Here is a 27,893-nt window from a genome sequence, read left to right on the forward strand (position 1 = left end):
CAGACTTATATTTAATGTTTTGAATTTCTATAATTAATTCACACAGATTTGCAATCATTCTGTATATATGATGAGGTTCAATATATCACTTTTAAAGTTTTTTTAATAAGTTCCCAATTGTCTGGTTCTGGATGATTATAATTGTGTTCTTGGTCTGTCCTATTATTTTATAGAATATTAGTCTCACTGCTTTCTTCTTCAAATCTTCATTCTTAATAGTTGAAAGCAAATACTCGATGCTGCAAGCTGTTGACTGTTATTTCACCACTTCCAGTAAAGATTGGAATATGAATTATTGCCTTTAATATGGATTCTCTGGTTCGATGTAGCCACTTCTAAGTCTCTCTATTTGTTCATCCTTCCTGGCAATCTCCGCTAGGACTGCGTTGATGTCTTGAGCCTGGTTTTCCATCCTCCGTCTGTCAAATACTGTATTTCTCTTTTTTCTTTGTGAACTCAGTTTTGATTTAATGTGGTGTCCTTTTTATTGTACTTTTATTACTTCTATTACTTTTTGTAACTTTAGTGGTGTCCTTAAATTTTCACATGACCAACTTTAAAATGCACTTCACATTTATGTTCGTTTCACTGGATCCTTATTTTTATAAGGATCCTACCGACTGCACCACTTTTATGTTTCACTTAGTTCACTTGTTAAAAAAGGTTTATTTGTTTTTAATTTACTTTTAAAACCCGTTTATTTTAATATAGATCGGGAATTAAACACTGAATCCTTAAATCGAATTTTACACTGACATTTATAATATTCTTCTTAGTTTTTTGTAAGCATTTTTAATATTTAGTTTATTCTGATTGGCTATTAACCCTAATTTTTAGTAAACCATCATTTATTGCAAAATTAGCAATTTATAAAAAATGAGTTTTTGATTGGTTAGTATGCCCTAAATTTAGTATACTATCATTTAATGCAGAATTGGCAAATTATTATAAGAATGCATTTTGATTGGCTTTAATGCCATAAATGTAAATATACTGATAAAAATGCAATGTTAGCAAAATTAATATTGAAAGTAAATTAACGAAATTGATTGACCTTATAAAAATGCTTATGCAACAACTTTAAAAAAGTTGTAGTTTATTTGTTTTTTTCATTTTAAAAAATATCAATGCGGTCATTATACATAACAACACCTCCCTTTGAAAAGATTTCTCCTGAAGTTGATTTTTAATTTAAGCTTAATGCTATTATGTTTAAATAATATGAACAAAATAATTGTTACAATAATCAATAAAATTTCAATATATATACAAATGACAATATGCATTTACTTCATCAATCTTCTTAATATTAATCATTAAAACAAGGGGAAGTGTTGAAGTATATTTTGTTTATATATATATATAAATATATATATAAATATATATATATATATATATATATATATATATATATATATATATATATATATATATATATATATATATATATATATATATATATATATATATATATATATATATATATATATATATATATATATATACATATATATCTATATCTATATATAGTTAGTTACAAACGGAATTACGAACTTCATATACCCTCCATACCTTTTTTGGTGGAGGGTATAAAAAAAATACATAAAGTGAGTGAGGCCGTTATATGGGGCTATACCAAAACGGGAACCTCTATAGGCAATTTTATACTTCAAGGATTGCCATCTATCAAATCTTCTAAAATACCAAATTTGAAACAATTATGTGGGTAAATGTGACTAGGATTATCAAAATAACGAATATCGGTGGGTATACTTATACCGGGCTAGAACCCACTATGAACTCCAAATATCGAGTTTAATCAGAATATCGAGTATCGGGAGGAACCGTTATATGGGGGTTATACCAAAATGTGGAGCTGTACATGCAATGTTTCGCCATACGAGCTACAACATATTTTGAATAACAAATTTAAATTTTTAGGAAAATTTGTGGGAAATTTGGCAAATATCATCAAAAGATCGAGAGGTACCGTTATATGGGGCTAGAGAATAACGTGTATAAGCCCAATGTTTCGCCACCGGAGCTAGAACCCATTGTGAACCACAAATATCAATTTTTAGACAAATCCGCAAAAAATGTGTCAAAAATAATTAAAATACCGAATATCGGGAGGTCTATACCAAAATGTGGACCTATTCATACAATCTTTCGCCACCGACGCAAGAACCCATCATGACCAATTAAGACCAATTTTTAACCAAATCCGTGAAAAGACTGGGGAAAATAATCAAAATACCGAATATTGGGAGGTACAATTGCATGGGGTCAATACCAAAACGTAGACTTATACCTTCTATGTTTCGCCACACGAGCTAGAACCCATTATACCCTACAAATATCAATTTTTAGACAAAGCCTTGAAAAAATTTGAAAAAAATCATAAGAATGCCGAATATCGGGAGGTACCGATATATGAAGGCTATACCGAAACGTGGACCGATGTAACTCATTTTCAATACCAACACCGTTACTCCTTCCAAATTCCATTGAAATTAAGATACATAGCGTATTTGGTTCATCAAATACATGAAATAGGCCAAAAGGATATATGGTAGCATATCCAAATATGAGCCCATTTCAATATAATTTGGCAAGTAACTTTTTAGACCAAATTCCACCACACATTTCGAATTTCATTGAAATTTGGCGTACACAGCATGTTTGATGCATCAAATACATGAAATCTGCCGAATATATATGTGAGCTATATCCAAATCTGAGCCGATTTTAATATAATTTTGCAAATTATTATTTTAGACAAATTCCATCACACATTCCAAATATCGTTGACATTTGCACATGCAGTGGGAGCTATATCCAAATCAAAACCGATTTCAATATAATTTAACACTCATTCCAAATTTCATAAGAGTTGGACGAACATATAGTGTTTGGTGCTTCAAATATGTGAGATTGGCCGAAAATATATATGGGAGCTATTTTCAAATCTTAACTGAATTCTATATATATTTGGAAAATTTATTTTTCCGTTACACAATCCGATTTCCGTTGAACATTTCAAATTTGGAGACTGTATCTATAACCGATCAATATATATGAGCATAAAACTAAATTTTCTGGAGGTTCCTCCGATTTCGGTGCTACATCTCCAGGCCCCGTGGAATTCCAAAAATTTATATAGCCTATGATATTTCAGGCGATGGTGTAGTATATATGGAAATTTTTAGGAAAATCTGTTTATTCCCTCTTTTATAAATATATATAAAAAGAGAAGAAGATATGTTATGACCCCCGCCAAAGTCGATGATACAAATTCACTATTTCATCCGTGTTTAATTCTTCCTGAACTATTTGCGTGAAGATAAAAACGAATTTAACTAGCGAAGGAAAATAAAAACGATTTTTGTAGATGTGAAATAAAAACGATTTTGAAAAATGATATATTTTTTAAATTTCTGGTTATTTTTGTTTGTACCCCATAAGGAACATAATTATAAGTATAAAAAAATAAAATAACTACTTTAAAGGTGTTTCAATAAAAAAAACTTTCGTCATCATACTGATTATTTTTGAATGGAAGAAAATTACAAAGCCCACTGTGCGGCAATAAATAGTGCACACATATGAATGGTTTTGTTTCGTTTTGTACTTCGGGAAAATACAGAGCAAGACGATTGCAAACCTTTGCAATAGTTTATTGTCGTACGCTGTCAACAACTGAAGTAGTAGCATGTTATGCAGGCTGACCTATATCATGGATAAACAAAAGACAACCAAATGTGTCTACCTTAACCACCGAAGTCGAAATCATAGCAGCGAGTGAGGCCGCTAAGGAATTTATGTGGTTGAAAAGCCTCTACAATAACTTAAACAATTATAAAGAAGTTCCAGTAATTTACATCGATAATACTGCTGCTATCCGACTGTCTCTTAATCCTGAGTTTCACAACCGAATGAAGCATATTTCTTTAAAATACTTCTTCATTCGAGAAAAGGTAATTGAAAGCAATATTTTGGTATCTCAAATTTCTACATTCGTTTTCTTCGATTGCATTACTTCATCAATCTTCTTAATATTAATCATTAAAACAAGGGGAAGTGTTGAAGTATATTTTGTTTAATTAATTAATTTTTGTAAATATATAAGTAACCTTTGCTTTCGAGTTTTTTTCCACTATATATATATATATATATATATATATATATATATATATATAAATAAATATATATATATATATATATATATATATATATATATATATATTATATATATATATATATATATATATATATATATATATATATATATAAATTGATATTGTAATAACTTATGACAAAAGTTGCCTATGCAGGCCCACGTCGTCGTATAAGACTTCGGCATTATTAAGATATTAACAGCATTTTTAACGGATTTTATTTTTTGGAAATTACCAAATTTGTACCAAATGGTGGAGGGTATTAAAAGTTCGACCCGGCCGAACTTACAGATTTTGTACTTGTTCACATTGTTTTCGTGTTCTGCTATAATTTTTATAGGTATTTTTCTTTCATGTTCTTTAAAATTTGAAAAAAACTAATCTTTAATTCGTATTGAACAATTATTAAAAGTTATTAGAAAGTTCCCATTTAATATAGTATCGTTGGAATTGCAAGTATTATTAATATAAAAGTTGTTTTGAATTTTTAATAACGATTTCGGGTGTTATTATTGTAATGAAAGTTATTATTTTTTTAAATTATTTCCTTGTCCTCTATTTATTTGATTATATTCATTCAGATTTTTATGAGGACTTTTATTGTTATTATATTTTTACATTTATTTTTTCTATATTCATCCCTAATGTACGACTTTTTAATGTGTCATTAATATATGTTTCTTCGTAAATTTTGTCTAGAAGCATTCTCTGCCTCATTTCCTTTATCGTATTAACTAATAAACTGTCAATATTTGATAGGTCAATGTAATGGTCATTTTTATAGTATATAATTAATTCATCAGACTTATATTTAATGTTTTGAATTTCTATAATTAATTCACTTACGTTGTTCACTTTCAGATTTGCAATCATTCTGTATATATGATGAGGTTCAATATATCACTTTTAAAGTTTTTTAATAAGTTCCCAATTGTCTGGTTCTGGATGATTATAATTGTGTTCTTGGCCTGTCCTTGTATTATTTTATAGAATATTAGTCTCACTGCTTTCTTCTTCAAATCTTCATTCTTAATAGTTGAAAGCAAATACTCGATGCTGCAAGCTGTTGACTGTTATTTCACCACTTCCAGTAAAGATTGGAATATGAATTATTGCCTTTAATATGGATTCTCTGGTTCGATGTAGCCACTTCTAAGTCTTTCTATTTGTTCATCCTTCCTGGCAATCTCCGCTAGGACTGCGTTGATGTCTTGAGCCTGGTTTTCCATCCTCCGTCTGTCAAATACTGTATTTCTCTTTTTTCTTTGTGAACTCAGTTTTGATTTAATGTGGTGTCCTTTTTATTGTACTTTTATTACTTCTATTACTTTTTGTAACTTTAGTGGTGTCCTTAAATTTTCACATGACCAACTTTAAAATGCACTTCACATTTATGTTCGTTTCACTGGATCCTTATTTTTATAAGGATCCTACCGACTGCACCACTTTTATGTTTCACTTAGTTCACTTGTTAAAAAAGGTTTATTTGTTTTTAATTTACTTTTAAAACCCGTTTATTTTAATATAGATCGGGAATTAAACACTGGCTCCTTAAATCGAATTTTACATTGACATTTATAATATTCTTCTTAGTTTTTTGTAAGCATTTTTAATATTTAGTTTATTCTGATTGAAATTTGGAATGAGTGTTAAATTATATTGAAATCAGTTTTGATTTGGATATAGCTCCCACTGCATGTGCAAATGTCAACGATATTTGGAATGTGTGATGGAATTAAAAAAATCGGCTCAGATTTGGATATAGCTCACATATATATTCGGCAGATTTCATGTATTTGATGCATCAAACATGCTGTGTACGCCAAATTTCAATATTTGGAGTTCATAGTGGGTTTTAGCCCGGTATAAGTATACCCACCGATATTCGGTATTTTGATAATCCTAGTCACATTTACCCACATAATTGTTTCAAATTTGGTATTTTAGGAGATTTGATAGATGGCAATCCTTGAAGTATAAAATTGCCTATAGAGGTTCCCGTTTTGGTATGGCCCCATATAACGGCCTCACTCACTTTATGTATTTTTTTTATACCCTCCACCAAAAAAAGTATGGAGGGTATATGAAGTTCGTCATTCCGTTTGTAACTAACTATATATATATATATAGTTATATATATATATATATATATATATATATATATATATATATATATATATATATATATATATATATATATATATATATATATATATGTATATATATATATATATATATATATATATATATATATATATATATCTATATATATATATATATATAGTGGAAAAAACTCGAAAGCAAAGGTTACTTATATATTTACAAAAATTAATTAATTAAACAAAATATACTTCAACACTTCCCCTTGTTTTAATGATTAATATTAAGAAGATTGATGAAGTAAATGCATATTGTCATTTGTATATATATTGAAATTTTATTGATTATTGTAACAATTATTTTGTTCATATTATTTAAACATAAAAGCATTAAGCTTAAATTAAAAATCAAATTCAGGAGAAATCTTTTTCAAAGGGAGGTGTTGTTATGTATAATGACCGCATTGATATTTTTTTAAAATGAAAAAAACAAATAAACTACAACTTTTTTAAAGTTGTTGCATAAGCATTTTTATAAGGTCAATCAATTTCGTTAATTTACTTTCAATATTAATTTTGCTAACATTGCATTTTTATCAGTATATTTACATTTATGGCATTAAAGCCAATCAAAATGCATTCTTATTATAATTTGCCAATTCTGCATTAAATGATAGTATACTAAATTTAGGGCATACTAACCAATCAAAGACTTATTTTTTATAAATTGCTAATTTTGCAATAAATGATGGTTTACTAAAAATTAGGGTTAATAGCCAATCAGAATAAACTAAATATTAAAAATGCTTACAAAAAACTAAGAAGAATATTATAAATGTCAATGTAAAATTCGATTTAAGGAGTCAGTGTTTAATTCCCGATCTATATTAAAATAAACGGGTTTTAAAAGTAAATTAAAAACAAATAAACCTTTTTTAACAAGTGAACTAAGTGAAACATAAAAGTGGTGCAGTCGGTAGGATCCTTATAAAAATAAGGATCCAGTGAAACGAACATAAATGTGAAGTGCATTTTAAAGTTGGTCCTGTGAAAATTTAAGGACACCACTAAAGTTACAAAAAGTAATAGAAGTAATAAAAGTACAATAAAAAGGACACCACATTAAATCAAAACTGAGTTCACAAAGAAAAAAGAGAAATACAGTATTTGACAGACGGAGGATGGAAAACCAGGCTCAAGACATCAACGCAGTCCTAGCGGAGATTGCCAGGAAGGATGAACAAATAGAAAGACTTAGAAGTGGCTACATCGAACCAGAGAATCCATATTAAAGGCAATAATTCATATTCCAATCTTTACTGGAAGTGGTGAAATAACAGTCAACAGCTTGCAGCATCGAGTATTTGCTTTCAACTATTAAGAATGAAGATTTGAAGAAGAAAGCAGTGAGACTAATATTCTATAAAATAATACAAGGACAGGCCAAGAACACAATTATAATCATCCAGAACCAGACAATTGGGAACTTATTAAAAAAACTTTAAAAGTGATATATTGAACCTCATCATATATACAGAATGATTGCAAATCTGAAAGTGAACAACGTAAGTGAATTAATTATAGAAATTCAAAACATTAAATATAAGTCTGATGAATTAATTATATACTATAAAAATGACCATTACATTGACCTATCAAATATTGACAGTTTATTAGTTAATACGATAAAGGAAATGAGGCAGAGAATGCTTCTAGACAAAATTTACGAAGAAACATATATTAATGACACATTAAAAAGTCGTACATTAGGGATGAATATAGAAAAAATAAATGTAAAAATATAATAACAATAAAAGTCCTCATAAAAATCAGAATGAATATAATCAAATAAATAGAGGACAAGGAAATAATTTAAAAAAATAATAACTTTCATTACAATAATAACACCCGAAATCGTTATTAAAAATTCAAAACAACTTTTATATTAATAATACTTGCAATTCCAACGATACTATATTAAATGGGAACTTTCTAATAACTTTTAATAATTGTTCAATACGAATTAAAGATTATTTTTTTCAAATTTTAAAGAACATGAAAGAAAAATACCTATAAAAAATTATAGCAGAACACGAAAACAATGTGAACAAGTAAAAATCTGTAAGTTCGGCCGGGTCGAACTTTTAATACCCTCCACCATTTGGTACAAATTTGGTAATTTCCAAAAAATAAAATCCGTTAAAAATGCTGTTAATATCTTAATAATGCCGAAGGCTTATACGACGACGTGCATAGGCAACTTTTGTCATAAGTTATTACAATATCAATTTATATATATATATATATATATATATATATATATATATATATATATATATATATATATATATATAACTACTATATATATATATATATATATATATATATATATATATATGTTATATATATATATATATATATATATATATATATATATATATATATATATATATATATATATATAGTGGAAAAAACTCGAAAGCAAAGGTTACTTATATATTTACAAAAATTAATTAATTAAACAAAATATACTTCAACACTTCCCCTTGTTTTAATGATTAATATTAAGAAGATTGATGAAGTAAATGCATATTGTCATTTGTATATATATTGAAATTTTATTGATTATTGTAACAATTATTTTGTTCATATTATTTAAACATAAAAGCATTAAGCTTAAATTAAAAATCAAATTCAGGAGAAATCTTTTTCAAAGGGAGGTGTTGTTATGTATAATGACCGCATTGATATTTTTTTAAAATGAAAAAAACAAATAAACTACAACTTTTTTAAAGTTGTTGCATAAGCATTTTTATAAGGTCAATCAATTTCGTTAATTTACTTTCAATATTAATTTTGCTAATAATAATAATTTGCCAATTCTGCATTAAATGATAGTATACTAAATTTAGGGCATACTAACCAATCAAAGACTTATTTTTTATAAATTGCTAATTTTGCAATAAATGATGGTTTACTAAAAATTAGGGTTAATAGCCAATCAGAATAAACTAAATATTAAAAATGCTTACAAAAACTAAGAAGAATATTATAAATGTCAATGTAAAATTCGATTTAAGGAGTCAGTGTTTAATTCCCGATCTATATTAAAATAAACGGGTTTTAAAAGTAAATTAAAAACAAATAAACCTTTTTTAACAAGTGAACTAAGTGAAACATAAAAGTGGTGCAGTCGGTAGGATCCTTATAAAAATAAGGATCCAGTGAAACGAACATAAATGTGAAGTGCATTTTAAAGTTGGTCATGTGAAAATTTAAGGACACCACTAAAGTTACAAAAAGTAATAGAAGTAATAAAAGTACAATAAAAAGGACACCACATTAAATCAAAACTGAGTTCACAAAGAAAAAAGAGAAATACAGTATTTGACAGACGGAGGATGGAAAACCAGGCTCAAGACATCAACGCAGTCCTAGCGGAGATTGCCAGGAAGGATGAACAAATAGAAAGACTTAGAAGTGGCTACATCGAACCAGAGAATCCATATTAAAGGCAATAATTCATATTCCAATCTTTACTGGAAGTGGTGAAATAACAGTCAACAGCTTGCAGCATCGAGTATTTGCTTTCAACTATTAAGAATGAAGATTTGAAGAAGAAAGCAGTGAGACTAATATTCTATAAAATAATACAAGGACAGGCCAAGAACACAATTATAATCATCCAGAACCAGACAATTGGGAACTTATTAAAAAAACTTTAAAAGTGATATATTGAACCTCATCATATATACAGAATGATTGCAAATCTGAAAGTGAACAACGTAAGTGAATTAATTATAGAAATTCAAAACATTAAATATAAGTCTGATGAATTAATTATATACTATAAAAATGACCATTACATTGACCTATCAAATATTGACAGTTTATTAGTTAATACGATAAAGGAAATGAGGCAGAGAATGCTTCTAGACAAAATTTACGAAGAAACATATATTAATGACACATTAAAAAGTCGTACATTAGGGATGAATATAGAAAAAATAAATGTAAAAATATAATAACAATAAAAGTCCTCATAAAAATCAGAATGAATATAATCAAATAAATAGAGGACAAGGAAATAATTTAAAAAAATAATATCTTTCATTACAATAATAACACCCGAAATCGTTATTAAAAATTCAAAACAACTTTTATATTAATAATACTTGCAATTCCAACGATACTATATTAAATGGGAACTTTCTAATAACTTTTAATAATAATAATTTAATAAACAAGTAAAAAATCTGTAAGTTCGGCCGGGTCGAACTTTTAATACCCTCCACCATTTGGTACAAATTTGGTAATTTCCAAAAAATAAAATCCGTTAAAAATGCTGTTAATATCTTAATAATGCCGAAGGCTTATACGACGACGTGGGCATAGGCAACTTTTGTCATAAGTTATTACAATATCAATTTATATATATATATATATATATATATATATATATATATATATATATATATATATATATATATATATATATATATTTATTTATTTATATATATATATATATATATATATATATATATATATATATATATATATATATATAGTGGAAAAAAACTCGAAAGCAAAGGTTACTTATATATTTACAAAAATTAATTAATTAAACAAAATATACTTCAACACTTCCCCTTGTTTTAATGATTAATATTAAGAAGATTGATGAAGTAATGCAATCGAAGAAAACGAATGTAGAAATTTGAGATACCAAAATATTGCTTTCAATTACCTTTTCTCGAATGAAGAAGTATTTTAAAGAAATATGCTTCATTCGGTTGTGAAACTCAGGATTAAGAGACAGTCGGATAGCAGCAGTATTATCGATGTAAATTACTGGAACTTCTTTATAATTGTTTAAGTTATTGTAGAGGCTTTTCAACCACATAAATTCCTTAGCGGCCTCACTCGCTGCTATGATTTCGACTTCGGTGGTTAAGGTAGACACATTTGGTTGTCTTTTGTTTATCCATGATATAGGTCAGCCTGCATAACATGCTACTACTTCAGTTGTTGACAGCGTACGACAATAAACTATTGCAAAGGTTTGCAATCGTCTTGCTCTGTATTTTCCCGAAGTACAAAACGAAACAAAACCATTCATATGTGTGCACTATTTATTGCCGCACAGTGGGCTTTGTAATTTTCTTCCATTCAAAAATAATCAGTATGATGACGAAAGTTTTTTTTATTGAAACACCTTTAAAGTAGTTGTTTTATTTTTTTATACTTATAATAATGTTCCTTATGGGGTACAAACAAAAATAACCAGAAATTTAAAAAAATATATCATTTTTCAAAATCGTTTTTATTTCACATCGTTTTATTTCACAAAAATCGTTTTTATTTTCCTTCGCTAGTTAAATTCGTTTTTATCTTCACGCACATAGTTCAGGAAGAATTAAACACGGATGAAATAGTGAAATAGTGAATTGTATCATCGACTTTGGCGGGAGTCATAACATATCTTCTTCTCTTTTTATATATATTTATAAAAGAGGGAATAAACAGTTTTTCCTAAAAATTTCCATATATACTACATCATCGCCTGAAATATCATAGGCTATATAAATTTTTGGAATTCCACGGGGCCTGGAGATGTAGCACCGAAATCGGAGGAACCTTCAGAAAATTTAGTTTTATGCTCATATATATTGATCGGTTATAGATACAGTCTCCAAATTTGAAATGTTCAACGGAAATCGGATGGTGTAACGGAAAAATAAATTTTCCAAATATATATAGAATTCAGTTAAGATTTGAAAATAGCTCCCATATATATTTTCGGCCAATCTCACATATTTGAAGCACCAAACACTATATGTTCGTCCAACTCTTATGCAATTTGGAATGAGTGTTAAATTATATTGAAATCGGTTTTGATTTGGATATAGCTCCCACTGCATGTGCAAATTTGCAAAATTATATTAAAAACGGCTCAGATTTGGATATAGCTCACATATATATTCGGCAGATTTCATGTATTTGATGCATCAAACATGCTGTGTATGCCAAATTTCAATGAAATTCGAAATGTGTGGTGGAATTTGGTCTAAAAAGTTACTTGCCAAATTATATTGAAATGGGCTCATATTTGGATATGCTACCATATATTCTTTTGGCCTATTTCATGTATTTGATGAACCAAATACGCTATGTATCTCTAATTTCAATGGAATTTGGAAGGAGTAACGGTGTTGGTATTGAAAATGAGATACATCGGTCCACGTTTCGGTATAGCCTTCATATATCGGTACCTCCCGATATTCGGCATTCTTATGATTTTTTTCAAATTTTTTCAAGGCTTTGTCTAAAAATTGATATTTGTAGGGTATAATGGGTTCTAGCTCGTGTGGCGAAACATTGAAGGTATAAGTCTACGTTTTGGTATTGACCCCATGCAACTGTACCTCCCAATATTCGGTTTTTTGATTATTATTTCCCCAGTCTTTTCCCGGATTTGGTTAAAAATTGGTCTTAATTGGTCATGATGGGTTCTTGCGTCGGTGGCGAAAGATTGTATGAATAGGTCCACATTTTGGTATAGACCTCCCGATATTCGGTATTTTAATTATTTTTGACACATTTTTTGCGGATTTGTCTAAAAATTGATATTTGTGGTTCACAATGGGTTCTAGCTCCGGCGGCGAAACATTGGGCTTATACACGTTGTTCTCTAGCCCCATATAACGGTACCTCTCGATCTTTTGATGATATTTGCCAAATTTCCCACGAATTTTCCTAAAAATTTAAATTTGTTATTCAAAATGGGTTGTAGCTCGTATGGCGAAACATTGCATGTACAGCTCCACATTTTGGTATAACCCACATATAACGGTTCCTCCCGATACTCGATATTCTGATTAAACTCGATATTTGGAGTTCATAGTGGGTTCTAGCCCGGTATAAGTATACCCACCGATATTCGTTATTTTGATAATCCTAGTCACATTTACCCACATAATTGTTTCAAATTTGGTATTTTAGGAGATTTGATAGATGGCAATCCTTGAAGTATAAAATTACCTATAGAGGTTCCCGTTTTGGTATGGCCCCATATAACGACCTCACTCACTTTATGTATTTTTATACCCTCCACCAAAAAAAGTATGGAGGGTATATTAAGTTCGTCATTCCGTTTGTAACTCATCGAAATAATCATTTTAGACCCAACAAAGTCTATATATTCTTGATCAGCGTAAAATTCTAAGACGATTTAGCCCTGTCCGTCCGTCTGTTGTAATCACGCTACAGTCTAAACGAATTAAGATAGGAAGCTAAAATTTTGCACAGATCTCTCTTTTGTCTGCAGGCAGGTCAAGTTCGAAGATTGGCTATATTGGTCCACGATATCGTATAGCCCCCATATTACGGTACCCCCCGATATTCGGTATTTTGATGATTTTAGCCACATATTTCAATGAAATTGTCTGAAAATCCACACAAGTAGTTCCTTGTGGGTACTTTATACCTCGGCAAAGAATTATCTATATGGGTCCACGATATCATATATCCCCCATATAACTGTACCCCCCGATATTCGCTATTTTGATGTTGTTAGCCATATTTTTCAATGGTATTGTCTTAAAATCCATACAAGTAGTTCCTTGTGAGTACTCTACCCCCTGAGAGAGAATTGTCTATACAGGTCCACGATATCGTATATCCCCCATATAACTGTACCCCCCGATATTCGGTATTTTGATGATTTTACCCACATTTTTCATCGGAATTGTCTGAAAATGCACACAAGGAGTTCCTTGTGGGTACAGAGAATTATCTATATAGGTCCACCATATTGTATAGCGCCCATATAACGGTACCCCCACGGTATTCGGTATTTTTATATTTTTAGCCATATTTTTCAACGGAATGGTCACAAGGGGTTCTTTGTACACAAGGGGTTCTTTGTGAGCACTTTACCCCCCGACAGAGAATTCTCCATATAGGTTAACGATAACGTATAGCTCCCATATAACGGTACCCCGCGATATTCGGTATTTTGATGATTTTAGCCACATTTACCAATCGTATTGTCTGAAAATCCACACACGGAATTCTTTGTGAGCACTTTGCCCCTGAAAGAGAGTTGTCTATATAGGTCCATAATATCGTATATCCCTAACGTGACCATACGTGCCGCTTTGTGCGGGACAGTCCGGCTTTGAGGTTATCTGTCCCGCTGTCCCCAGCGAGAGCAAAAATGTCCCGCTTTCGAAAATACTGGATATTTATATTGATGAAAAATACATGAGTTATTTTTTTCCCCGTGAACATATAATTTATTTGCATAGTTTTTTTCAAGCAACATTGACATTAAAATTTACTCGAAAGATTTTGTAATGCTAATGCTGGAGTTAATGTCGACGTCGTCGACGGCGTCAAATGTCAAAAAAATTGAATCGTATGAAATTTTATGAGAGCAGTTAATCTTAACACCGTAAGAAATTCGACGCCGAAAAAGTTCAATCAGTTTCAACTTTTTCGGCGTCGTCGACGGCATTGACATTAACTCCAGCATAACAAGGGAAATCACAAAATTAAGCTGGAACGATGAGAATGTTGCTACTGAAGACCGTTGGGTGGAGCTGTTTAAACTCTTCCGTGCTAATAATCTCAACTGCACAAACTTTCGCACAATTATTTAGTATGTTTTGTGTATGCCTGGAAGTAACGCACCTGTCGAAAGAGTTTTTTCCCTAATGAATAAAATATGGACAAGTGAAAAAACGCAGTTAAGTTTTAAAAGCTATTTTAATTACTAAGACTAACATAAACAAACAATGTAATCAGCTCCATTCTTACTTGAAAACTAGACCCGATATTTTAAAACTAATTTGCTCTGCTGACAAATATAAAACAAATACTTAGACATAAGATTAATTTCATAAATTAGATTTATACGTATTCTCTCCGTTTTTGAATAACATTTGTTTTTAAATGCATAATTTTTTTTTACAAAATTCCGCAGGCGTCCCGCTCTAAAGAAAAATATAAATGTTCACATTATATATCCCCCATATAACGGTACTCCCCAATATTTGGTATTTTGATGATTTTAGCCACTTTTTCCAATGGAATTATCTGAAAATCACACACAAGGAGTTCCTTGTGAGTATTTTACACGCAGACATAGATTTGTCTTAATAGGTCCACAATATCGTATATCCCCCCATATCGGCAACTTCCTATATTAGATATTTTAAAGATTTTAAAAGAATTTTTAATGGATTTTATTTTTTTTGAAAATTTTCTAATTCGTTCCAAATGGTGGAGGGTATTCGAAGTTCGGCCCGGCCGCTTTTGCTGCTGTTTTACTTTTTTTTTATAAATTTAACTATATTATGCAAACGGTCTTACTGTTATATGAAGTTTAAAGTGAAGCATGCTTGAATACTTTAATATAAAAATATTTCCTTCACCGTAAGGTGGAGGGTATAGGATGTTTGGCCCGACCGAACTTAATGATTTGTTGACTGTTATACCCTTCACCTTGGAAAGGATTGTGTATTAACTTTTCCATTCCGTTTTTAACATCCCTAAATATTCATCGTAGACCCCATAAAGTATATACATTCATAAACAGCATTAAATTCGAAGTCGATTCAACGATGTCCGTCTGTGTGTCTGACTGTCCGTCCGTCTGTATATCTGTTGAAATTACGATGCAGTCCACATTATTTGACGTAGACCCAAAAAATTTATGAGAACATTTTGTATTGTGTCAAAGATGTACCGCTATATGAAGGTACATCCCGATATTCGGTATTTTGATGATTTTCAAGGATTTGTCTAAAATTTGTATTGGTAGACCCCATATAAGAGTGTATATATATATATATATATATATATGTTTAGTCTTACATTTACATCGATAATAATTAATTTTTGTAACTTTATAAGTATATATATATATATATATATATATATATATATATATATATTCGAAAAAACACGAAAGCAAAGGTTCATTATATTTAGCGATGTCCGTCTGCCTGCCCGTCTGTCTGTCCGTCTGCCTGTTGTAATCACGCTATCTTTCGAACGCATTGAGATACAAAGCTAAAATTTTGCACACAGGTTTATTTTTACAGTAGGCAGGTTAAGTTCCTAAATGTAGGCATGTAGGTCCACGTTTTCATATAGCCCCCATATAACGGTAACTCCCGATATTCGGTATTTTGACGATTTCACTGGAATTGTTTCAAATTTGGTATTTGAAGTTCGAAATGTATACTACAGCCTAAGACAGAAAATTGTCTGTGCAGGTCCACGTCTTCGTATAGCCCCCATATAACGGTACCTCCCGGTATTCGGTATTTCGATGATTTTAGCGACATTATTCACCGGAATAGTTTCAAATTTAGTATTTGAGGTTCGAAATAGATACTACAGCCTAAGATTGCCTGTTCAGGTCCACGTATTCGTATAGCCCCCATATAACGGTACCTCCCTATATTCGGTATTTTAGTGATTTTAGCGTCTTTATTCATCAAATTTTTTTCAAATTACGCATTTAGAGTTCGTAATGGAAACTCCAGTCTGTGACAGAAAATTGTCTATGAAAATTATATATATATATATATATATATATATATATATATATATATATATATATATATATATATATATATATATATATATATATATATATATATCGGGGTCTGACCCCGATTTCTCAGCGCTGCATCGAATTGTTAGAGGACATTCTAAATTCGGGGACAAAATTTATGCACATTAATTTTCTATGGCTATTTCATTTATACACATATTACTTTCAAAAATATATATAAATTTTAATTTAAAAATTTGTTTTTTTTGGGGAAAAAAACACAAAATATATATGCATAGAGTTACCCTGTTAAATTATCAACTATATATAACGCCGTTAATCATCGCTACTCCGCACTTTGGGCAAATAGTGGAAGTGACACCTATGATACTGGCTTTACAGATTCAACACAACAAAGAATCAAGAATATTGGTTTCTTTATAACGTGGACGCGTTACAGATTTCTTTGTCACACGTCATGGATAAAACAACAACCAAATGCAGACAATATTGTGCAACACGTTATTTAGATACCTTATGGTACTTCTTCGACTACCTCTTAGCCTGCTTTGGAACCGAAGGTGGTGGGGCACAAGTTCCCCTTCCCACAGCCGTTGTTGTTTCTAATTCATTTCCATTCTTTTTATAAAAGACACCTTCCACCAAAAATCATTGTTATGGAGTGCATATTGTGGCTGTTGGGCTTAAGGAACAAAATCGGATGAGACTTATATATATGGGAGCTAATGCTATATCTAAACTTTTTTCACCAAATTATTTACAGTCACTTTTTGGCTCCACTGTCCATCCCATATGGGCTAACATTACACATTTGGTTCACAATAGACTAGGAATCGGATGAGGATATATATGATAGCTAAATCTAAATCTGACTCGACTTTAACCAAATTACATAGTCACTTCTTGCTTCGTTTTGACCATACGAGCAAACTTTTATTTGGGCTAATATTACACATTTGGTGCACAATAAATCTAAAATTTGATGAAGATATATGTGAGCTATATCTCAAGTTGATTTAACTTTCTTTTTTTTTTTGGTAAAAATATTGTAATATACAAGGTTTGAAGAAACTCGTTGACCTATATATTATACCTCCAAGCTACCACCACCTCCACGAATTTGAAAAGAGTTGGAAACTAATTTCGCTTTTCAAGATTGTAATAGTTATTCAAAATTTTGATCCGTTGTGTGAGAGGTATCAGAAGGAAAATGTCGTTCTATCCGTTCTTCATACCTGATCTCGCGTTGGTAAAAATATTTGAATGTGCGAAATTTGAAGACAATAGGACTCTTATCTCAAATTTTGAAATAGTTATTATTTAAAATATTGTTCCTTCGGGGGGGAGGTATAAGAGGGGTGGGCCCATATACTCCATATTCACATCTGATCTTGGTTTGGTAGAAATATTGGGATATGCGAAGTTTGAAAATAATCGGATACTTTCTTCCCATTTTTGACACCATATATTTTAATGGTTAATTTAAAGACAATGTGTTGAACATTTCGAATTTTATAAGTGGTTTAGATACTCCAAATCCTGAACTTTGTGGGGGAGGCACAAGAAGGAGTAGGCCGATATATCCCATCTTCACACAAGATCTTCTTTTTGTAGAAATATTAAGGGGTGGTCCCATCTTATCCATTTTATATTAAGTTTTCCTGTATATTATTAAAATTTTATGAAATTTTTCTATTTTGCATTTCAAATGTCGTAATTTATTTTTAAATGCTCTCATTTGTTAAGTATGAGAAATATTTTTTCATTACTCTGATTAGTGTTCTCTCAGGAAATATTTTGTGTAGAATTAAGTCGTTGTTTCCATAGTTCATGGAGTTCGACCATTATATAAGAAAAAAGTTCGATCTATACGTTCTTCAAACCTGATCTTGCGTTGGTAGAAATATGGGGATGTGCGAAATTTGAAGACGATAGGACTCACATTTTATAATAGTTATAATTTTTATACCCTCCACCATACATATTAACTTTGTAATTCTGTTTGTAACTCCTCGAAATACACAGCAAAGTATATATATATTCCTGATCAGCGTAAAATTCTAAGTCGATTTAGCGATGTCCGACTGTCTGTCTGTCCATCTGTCTGTCTGTTGTAATCACGCTATCTTTCGAACGAATTGAGGCTAAAATTTTGCACACAGGTTTATTTTTACAGTAGGCAGGTTAAGTTCGTATATGGGCCATGTAGGTCCACGTATTTTGTATTTTGTATTGGTATTTTGATGATTTCACCGGAATTGTTTCAAATTTGGTATTTGAAGTTCGAAATGGATACTACAGCCTAAGACAGAAAATAGTCTGTGCAGGTCCACGTCTTTGTATAGCCCCCATATAACGGTACCTCCCGATATTCGGTATTTCGATGATTTTAGCGACATTATTCACCGGAATAGTTTGAAATTTAGTATTTGAGGTTCGACATAGATACTACAGCCTAAGACAGAAAATTGTCTGTGCAGGTCCACATCTTCATATAGCCCCCATATAACTGTACCTCCCGAAATTTGGTATTTTGATGATTTTAGCGACATTATTAATCGGAATTGTTCAAAAATTGGTATTTGAAGTTCGCAATTTTAGCGTCTTTATTCACCAACATTTTTTCAAATTACGCATTTAGAGTTCGTAATGGAAACTCCAGTCTGTGACAGAAAATTGTCTATGCAGGTCCATGTCTTCGTATAGGCCCCATATACCAGTACCTCCCTATATTCGGTATTTTGACGAGTTTAGGTACAATACTCACTGAAGTTGTTAGAAATGTCGTATTTGAAGTTCGTAATGGATGCTAGAGAATATGACAAAAAAATTGTCTACGCAGGTTCAGGTCTTCGCACAGCTTCGATAAAACGGTACCTCCCTATATTCTATACTTTGATGATTTTAGGTACATTATTCGCGTTTATTTCAAGTTCCGAATTTTGAATGACAAATAATGCCTGTATGGGTCCACGTCGTATATGTACCAATATAACGCCAATTTTCTGTATTTTTTAAATTTTACCAAATTTTTTTTTAAGGATTGTATTTCCAAATTTGTTCCAAATGGAGGAGGGTATTCAAAGTTCGGCACGGCCGAACCTACTGCTTTTTAACTTGTTTTAATGATTAATATTAAGATGAGATACTAAAATATTGCTTTCAACTACCTTTTGTCGAATGAAAAAGTATTTTAAAGAAATATGCTTCGTTCGGTTGTGAAACTCAGGATTAAGAGACAGTCGGATTGCAGCAGTATTATCGATGTAAATTACTGGAACTTCTTTAGAATTGTTTAAGTCATTATAGAGGCTTTTCAACCACATTAATTCCTTAGCGGCATCACTCGCTGCTATGATTTCGGTTTCGGTGGTTAAGGTAGACACATTTGGTTGTCTTTTGTTTATCCATGATATAGGTCTGCCTGCATAATATGCTACTACTCCAGTTGTTGACAGCGTACGACAATAAAGTATTGCAAACGTTTGCAATCGTTTTGTTCTGTATTTTCCCGAAGTACGAAACGAAACAAAACCATTCATATGTGTGCACTATTTATATCCGCACAGTGGGCTTTGTAATTTTCTTCCATTCAAAAATAATCAGTATGATGACGAAAGTTTTTTTTATTGAAACACCTTTAAAGTAGTTATTTTATTTTTTATACTTATAATTATGTTCCTTATGGCGTACAAACAAAAATAACCAGAAATTTAAAAAAATATCATTTTTGTTTCGCATCTTCAAAAGTCGTTTTTATTTCACATCTACAAAAATCGTTTTTATTTTCCTTCGCTAGTTAAATTCGTTTTTATCTTCACGCACATAGTTCAGAGATAATTAAACACGGATGAAATAGTGAATTTGTATCATCGACTTTGGCGGGAGTCATAACATATCTTCTTCTCTTTTTATATATATTTATAAAAGAGGGAATAAACAGATTTTCCTAAAAATTTCCATATATACTACATCATCGCCTGAAATATCATAGGCTATATAAATTTTTGGAATTCCACGGAGCCTGGAGATGTAGCACCGAAATCGGAGGAACCTCCAGAAAATTTAGTTTTATGCTCATATATATTGATCGGTTATAGATACAGTCTCCAAATTTGAAATGTTCAACGGAAATCGGATTGTGTAACGGAAAAATAAATTTTCCAAATATATATAGAATTCAGTTAAGATTTGAAAATAGCTCCCATATATATTTTCGGCCAATCTCACATATTTGAAGCACCAAACACTATATGTTCGTCCAACTCTTATGAAATTAGGAATGAGTGTTAAATTATATTGAAATCGGTTCTGATTTGGATATAGCTCCCACTGCATGTGCAAATGTCAACGATATTTGAAATGTGTGATGGAATTTGTCTAAAATAATAATTTGCAAAATGATATTAAAATCGGTTCAGATTTGGATATAGCTCACATATATATTCGGCAGATTTCATGTATTTGATGCATCAAACATGCTGTGTACGCCAAATTACAATGAAATTCGAAATGTGTTGTGGAATTTGGTCTAAAAAGTTACTTGCCAAATTATATTGAAATGGGCTCAGATTTGGATATGCTACCATATATTCTTTTGGCAGATTTCATGTATTTGATGTACCAAATACGCTATATATCTCTAATTTCAATGGAATTTGGAAGGAGTAACGGTGTTGGTATTGAAAATGAGATACATCGGTCCACGTTTCGGTATAGCCGCCATATAACGGTACCTCCCAACATTCGGTATTTTGATGATTTTCGCCACATTTAATCCACACAAGGAGTTCTTTATGAGTACTTTACTCCCTGAAAGAGAGTTGTCTGTATAGGTCCACGATATCGTATACCCCCCATATAACGGTACGCTCTGATATTCGGTATTTTGATGATTTCAGTCACATTTTTCAACGGAATTGTCTGAAATTCCACACAAGGCGTTCTTTGTGAGCACTTTACCCCCTGACATAGAGTTCTCTATATAGGTTAACGATATCGTATAGCCCCCATATAACGGTACCCCCGTTATTCGGTATTATGATGATTTTAGCTATATATTCCAATGATATTCTCTGAAAATCCACACAAGGATTTTTTGTGAGCACTTTAACCCCTGAAAGGTATTTGTCTATATAGGTCCACAATATCGTATATCCCCCATATAACGGTACCCCCGTTATTCGTGGTTTTGATGATTTTAGCCACATTTCCCAATGGAATTATCTGAAAATCCACACAAAGAGTTCCTTGTGAGTACTTTACTCCCGACATAGATTTGTCTATATAGGTCCACAATATCGTATATCCCCCCATATATCGGCACCTTCCGATATTAGGTATTTTAAAGATATTAACAGAATTTTCAATGGATTTTATTTTTTTGAATATTTTCTAATTCGTTCCAAATGGTGGAGTGTATTCAAAGTTCGGCCCGGCCAAACTTACTGCCTTTTTACATGTTATACTTATAATTATGTTCATTATGGGGTACAAACAAAAATAACCAGAAATTTAAAAAAAAATATCATGTTTGTTTCGCATCTTCAAAATCGTTTTTATTTCACATCTACAAAAATCGTTTTTATTTTTCTTCGCTAGTTAAATTCGTTTTTATCTTCACGCACATAGTTCAGGAAGAATTAAACACGGATGAAATAGTGAATTTGTATCATAACATATCTTCTTCTCTTTTTCTATATATTTTTAAAAGAGAGAATAAACAGATTTTTCTGAAAATTTCCATATATACAACAGCATTGCCTGAAATAACATGGGCTGTATAACTTTTTGGAATTCCACGGGGCCTGGAGATGTAGCACCGAAATCGGAAATCAGAAAATTTAGTTTTATACTCATATATATTGATCGGTTATAGATACAGTCTCCAAATTTGAAATGTGCAACGGAAATCGGAATGTGTAACGGAAAAATAAATTTTCCAAATATATATAGAATTCAGTTCAGATTTGAAAATAGCTCCCATATATATTTTCGGCCAATCTCACATATTTGAAGCACCAAACACTATATGTTCGTCCAACTCTTATGAAATTTGGAATGAGTGCTAAATTATATTGAAATCGGTTCTGATTTGGATATAGCTCCCACTGCATGTGCAAATGTCAACGATATTTGGAATGTGTGATGGAATTTGTCTAAAATAATAATTTGCAAAATGATATTAAAATCGGCTCAGATTTGGATATAGCTCACATATATATTCGGCAGATTTCATGTATTTGATGCATCAAACATGCTGCGTACGCCAAATTTCAATGAAATTCGAAATGTGTTGTGGAATTTGGTCTAAAAAGTTACTTGCCAAATTATATTGAAATGGGCTCAGATTTGGATATGCTACCATATATTCTTCATGTATTTGATGTACCAAATACGCTATGTATCTCTAATTTCAATGGAATTTGGAAGGAGTAACGGTGTTGGTATTGAAAATGAGATACATCGGTCCACGTTTCGGTATAGCCGCCATATAACGGTACCTCCCAACATTCGGTATTTTTTTCACGGATTTGTTTAAAAATTGGTATATTTAGGTCATAATGGGTTTTAGCTCGTGTGGAGAAAATTTTTATGTATAGGTCCATGTTTTGGTATAGCCTTCATATATCGGTACCTCCCGATATTCGGTATTCTTATGATTTTCGTCAAATTTTTTCAAGGCTTTGTCTGAAAATTAATATGTGTAGGGTATAATGGGTAGTTATTTTATTTTTTTATACTTATAATAATGTTCCTTATGGGGTACAAACAAAAATAACCAGAAATTTAAAAAAATATATCATTTTTCAAAATCGTTTTTATTTCACATCGTTTTATTTCACAAAAATCGTTTTTATTTTCCTTCGCTAGTTAAATTCGTTTTTATCTTCACGCACATAGTTCAGGAAGAATTAAACACGGATGAAATAGTGAATTTGTATCATCGACTTTGGCGGGAGTCATAACATATCTCCTTCTCTTTTTATATATATTTATAAAAGAGGGAATAAACAGATTTTCCTAAAAATTTCCACATATACTACATCATCGCCTGAAATATCATAGGCTATATAAATTTTTGGAATTCCACGGGGCCTGGAGATGTAGCACCGAAATCGGAGGAACCTCCAGAAAATTTAGTTTTATGCTCATATATATTGATCGGTTATAGATACAGTCTCCAAATTTGAAATGTTCAACGGAAATCGGATGGTGTAACGGAAAAATAAATTTTCCAAATATATATAGAATTCAGTTAAGATTTGAAAATAGCTCCCATATATATTTTCGGCCAATCTCACATATTTGAAGCACCAAACACTATGTTCGTCCAACTCTTATGAAATTTGGAATGAGTGTTAAATTATATTGAAATCGGTTTTGATTTGGATATAGCTCCCACTGCATGTGCAAATGTCAACGATATTTGGAATGTGTGATGGAATTTGTCTAAAATAATAATTTGCAAAATTATATTAAAATCGGCTCAGATTTGGATATTGCTCACATATATATTCGGCAGATTTCATGTATTTGATGCATCAAACAGAAAATTGTCTATGCAGGTCCAGGTCTTCGTATAAGCCCCCTATATATATATATATAATTATATATATATATATATATATATATATATATATATATATATATATATATATATATATATATATATATATATATATATATATATATATAAAAGAGGAAAATGTTTGTATGTTTCTTTGTTTGTAATTTATGGACTCGAAAACCGCTGAATAGATTTTCCTGAAAATTTCCATATATACTGCAACATCGCCTGAAAGTAACATAGGCTATATACAGTTTTGAATTTCCACTTGGAACTGGAGATATTGCATCAGAATCGGAGGTACCTCCCAAAAATTTAGATTTTATATGCACATATCTATTGATTGGTTAAAGATACACAGCCTGTTCCACGATCTCGAAAGAAAATTTGTGCGAACGAAGGCTACTCACTCACTTTCGCATAAGAATGCGTTCCACTAACTTTCGTTCTTTCTTTCGCATAGCCTTACGTGATTCAGTGTTGCAAAATATTTTTTGGCAAAATTAATCGCGAAATAAGGCAAAAAAAAGCGCCAAATGTCTAATTTAAACGCGAAAAAGCAGCAGTGGCTCTGTCTCAACTGACAGTTCAGTTGTAAACAAACAAATTGTAAATAAACAAACAAAATAAAATTTCTAGTGATTGAGTTCAGATTATTTGTGTTCTTAAAAAAGAAAAAAATGAATATTTCTGTGGCCCTGTTTTTTATGGATGATGAGGAGGAGGTACAAAATGTGCCACGGAGGCATTTAAGAGATGCTTCGAATTTATTTGAAGTACCTAACAACCAGTAAGTATGATTGTATTTTTACATTTTTGAAATAATAAAAAATTATTTTTTCTAGGTTTGTGGCCAATTTTCGTGTGTCGAAGGAAGTTTTTCGGGCTCTTTTGGATTTGATGGAAGAGAAGTGGGTGGCCGGTTGCAGAACTACCCAAATCCGCCCCGATTTAAAACTTGGCACATTCTTGCGGTTTTTGGCAACAGGAAGCTACCAACAGTATCTAGGGAACGAAGCCTTGACTTCAACAGCGAAGTCGACAGTGAGCAGAACCATTGCGGAATGTCTGCAGATTTTTGAGGACCACATTTGCGGCCAATGGATAAAAAAGCCGACACTTACAGAGGAACGCAACACAATGGAGGCTTTCTATGAAAGAACAATGTTCCCTGGAATTGTTGGATGCGTTGATGGCACGCATATCCGCATCAAGTCACCAGGGGACGAATTGAAAGCCCTTTACTATAATAGAAAGGGTTATTATAGTATAAATGCAATGGTGGTAAGTAAATACATTTATCGTAAAGCGATTTTAAAATTATTGTGTTTTTTCGAATTAGATATGTGACCATAAAATGCGTATAACATTTGTCGACGCTAGACATCCCGGAAGCAACCATGATGCATTTGTATGGGAAAGGAGTGATCCAGACAAGTGTATGCAAAGGGAGTTTGACAATGGAAAACGAAACTTTTGGATTCTCGGTGAGTAATTTGTATACATCTTATATCATAATACATCAATTACATTTGTGTTTTCTTTTTATAGGGGATGGAGGATACAAATTGAAGCCCTTTCTTATGACGCCTTACCGCAGCCCTAGAGATGTCGCCGAGAAAAAAATTCAATAAGAGACATGCTAGTGCGCGTAACGTCATTGAAAGGTGCTTTGGGGTCCTAAAAAACAGATTCCGATGTATCATCGGATCTCGGGGCCTTCATTATGACGCTGCAAAGGTAGTGCAAATTATAAATGCATGTTGTGCGCTGCACAACATGTGCATACACTACCGATCTGAAGAGCCGCCAGGTGATGTTATTGATGATGATCTGGAAGACGAAGTGGATGACAATAATGATCTTGAAAGCAGAGCTGACGCAATAAGGAGAAAAATTGCAATAAATTTGTAAAATTAAAAGAATTTTTTATTAAAATAAAATAATATAAATTAAAAATTAAAAAATTAGTTTAAATTATTATAAAAGGACTATAGTGAATTGTTTTGTGAATTGTTTTGCAAAAAAGTTGATAGAATTGCTTCTATAGACTTAAGCATTTTTGTTTGGGCCTCGGCACAATCTGCCATTCTCTCTGCAGCGTCAGTCATCCTTTTGCTTGCATCTGCTTGCTCCTTGGCTATTGCATTTGCCTGCTCGACCAGCCGCAATTGTCGACGGATAAGAGGTATTTGCTGTCCGACGTTGGAACGTTTTTTTGCTGATGATGTGGATGGAAAATTATGTTGTGATGTGCATTTGAATGGGGGTGATTTCTGCACGGTTTGATGTTCCATGTGTTGACGAGGGGACGTTGTTTGTTTACGTTGGTGTTGCTGTTGGGTCTGTGTTTGTTGTGTGTGTGCTGACTGTGTCTGAGTTTGTTGTGTGTGTGCTGACTGTGCCTGTTGTTTTGCAGTTTGTGTGTAGAAATGGGGTGAGATTTTTTGTCTTTTGGCTGGTGGTTGGTATTGTTGAGTTGTGATGGTACAGGTTTTTACGTTTATTTGTTGTTGTTGGGTATGTGATTCTGGGGAACTGAACTGTCTGGTAGGTGTTACCACTGCTACGGTCTTGGATGGTCTTGATGGTGTGGTATCCAATGCCTCGAAGCAGTAATCTATTTCGTCCGCGTAGCCAAAAGTTTTACCACTTGGTGCTGCGGACTTCGACAAGAAGAGTGTCCGGTCAATTGCTGTTTCCAGCTCCGTTAGGCACTCAAACCGGTATAAACCACCACCGGTACCTTGCAGCCCTTTTTTATTTTCCGCAATTTTCTTTTTGGTGCGGGACTTTAGATCGGCCCACGTCTGTAAATAGTAATGCCGGTCAGACAAATAGATCGTAAGCCGAGTTTTCTGACTTACCTTTTTCCACTCTGCAATTGTGCGGGAAGGAGGACCCATGGTATTTAATTTAAAAACTAACTTCTTCCAGTGGTCCTCCAGGGATTGCCTGCTGCTTCCAAAAATTGGCACTCCTCTGGCAAACTCGGGATTCTCCTCCATATACTCAACTAGTGCCCGCAGCTGTGTAGTTGATGATTTTTTCGTGCTGGAATTGAGAAAATAAAAAAATATATTTATTGTTCCCATAATAAATTGGATTTATTATTTTTACTTACATTTTTGTTTCCATTTTCAATTAAGCAATGTTTATGCTTTAAAACAGATTTTCCTTAATTGTTATCGTACGACAGCAAACACACAAGTGACTGATTTTGACATTTGTGTTCGCATGCGTACGAAAGAAAAAAGATAGTGGAACGCAAAATTACACTGAAACGCTTACGTTTTCGTTCGCATTGATTTTCGTGCAAATTTTCGTTCTGATGGATTTTAGTGGAACGGAAATCAGCTGTTTGTCGTGTAAAAGTTGTGCGAACGTGTTCTTTCGATATCGTAGAACAGGCTGACAGTCTCCAAAATTGGAACAAAAATAAGTTTGCCAAATTATAT

General features: G+C 31.7%; 3 protein-coding genes across 10 annotated transcripts in view; 2 read left to right on the forward strand and 1 right to left on the reverse strand.

Moving 5' to 3' along the window:
- Nucleotides 1-27,893, forward strand: part of LOC105262572 (uncharacterized) — a 736,506-nt gene that overhangs the window by 696,299 nt on the left and 12,314 nt on the right. The gene's annotated exons all lie outside the window — the stretch shown is intronic.
- LOC101892193 (putative nuclease HARBI1) lies at nt 24,800-26,403 on the forward strand. The gene is made up of 4 exons (XM_011297598.3): nt 24,800-25,225; nt 25,281-25,719; nt 25,778-25,922; nt 25,987-26,403. The coding sequence occupies exons 1-4, from the start codon at nt 25,116-25,118 to the stop codon at nt 26,067-26,069; spliced, it is 777 nt and encodes a 258-aa protein (XP_011295900.3). The 5' UTR covers nt 24,800-25,115; the 3' UTR covers nt 26,070-26,403.
- On the reverse strand, nt 26,427-27,831 carry LOC131803505 (uncharacterized). Its single transcript, XM_059124855.1, has 3 exons — nt 27,560-27,831; nt 27,303-27,489; nt 26,427-27,245 (listed from the first exon to the last, which is right to left on the reverse strand). Exons 1-3 carry the CDS (start codon nt 27,571-27,573, stop codon nt 26,427-26,429), a joined length of 1,020 nt encoding a protein of 339 aa, XP_058980838.1. The 5' UTR covers nt 27,574-27,831.

The sequence above is a fragment of the Musca domestica genome, unplaced genomic scaffold (assembly GCF_030504385.1).
Source record: "Musca domestica strain aabys unplaced genomic scaffold, Musca_domestica.polishedcontigs.V.1.1 30, whole genome shotgun sequence".
In the NCBI taxonomy this organism is placed as follows: Eukaryota; Metazoa; Arthropoda; class Insecta; order Diptera; family Muscidae; genus Musca; species Musca domestica.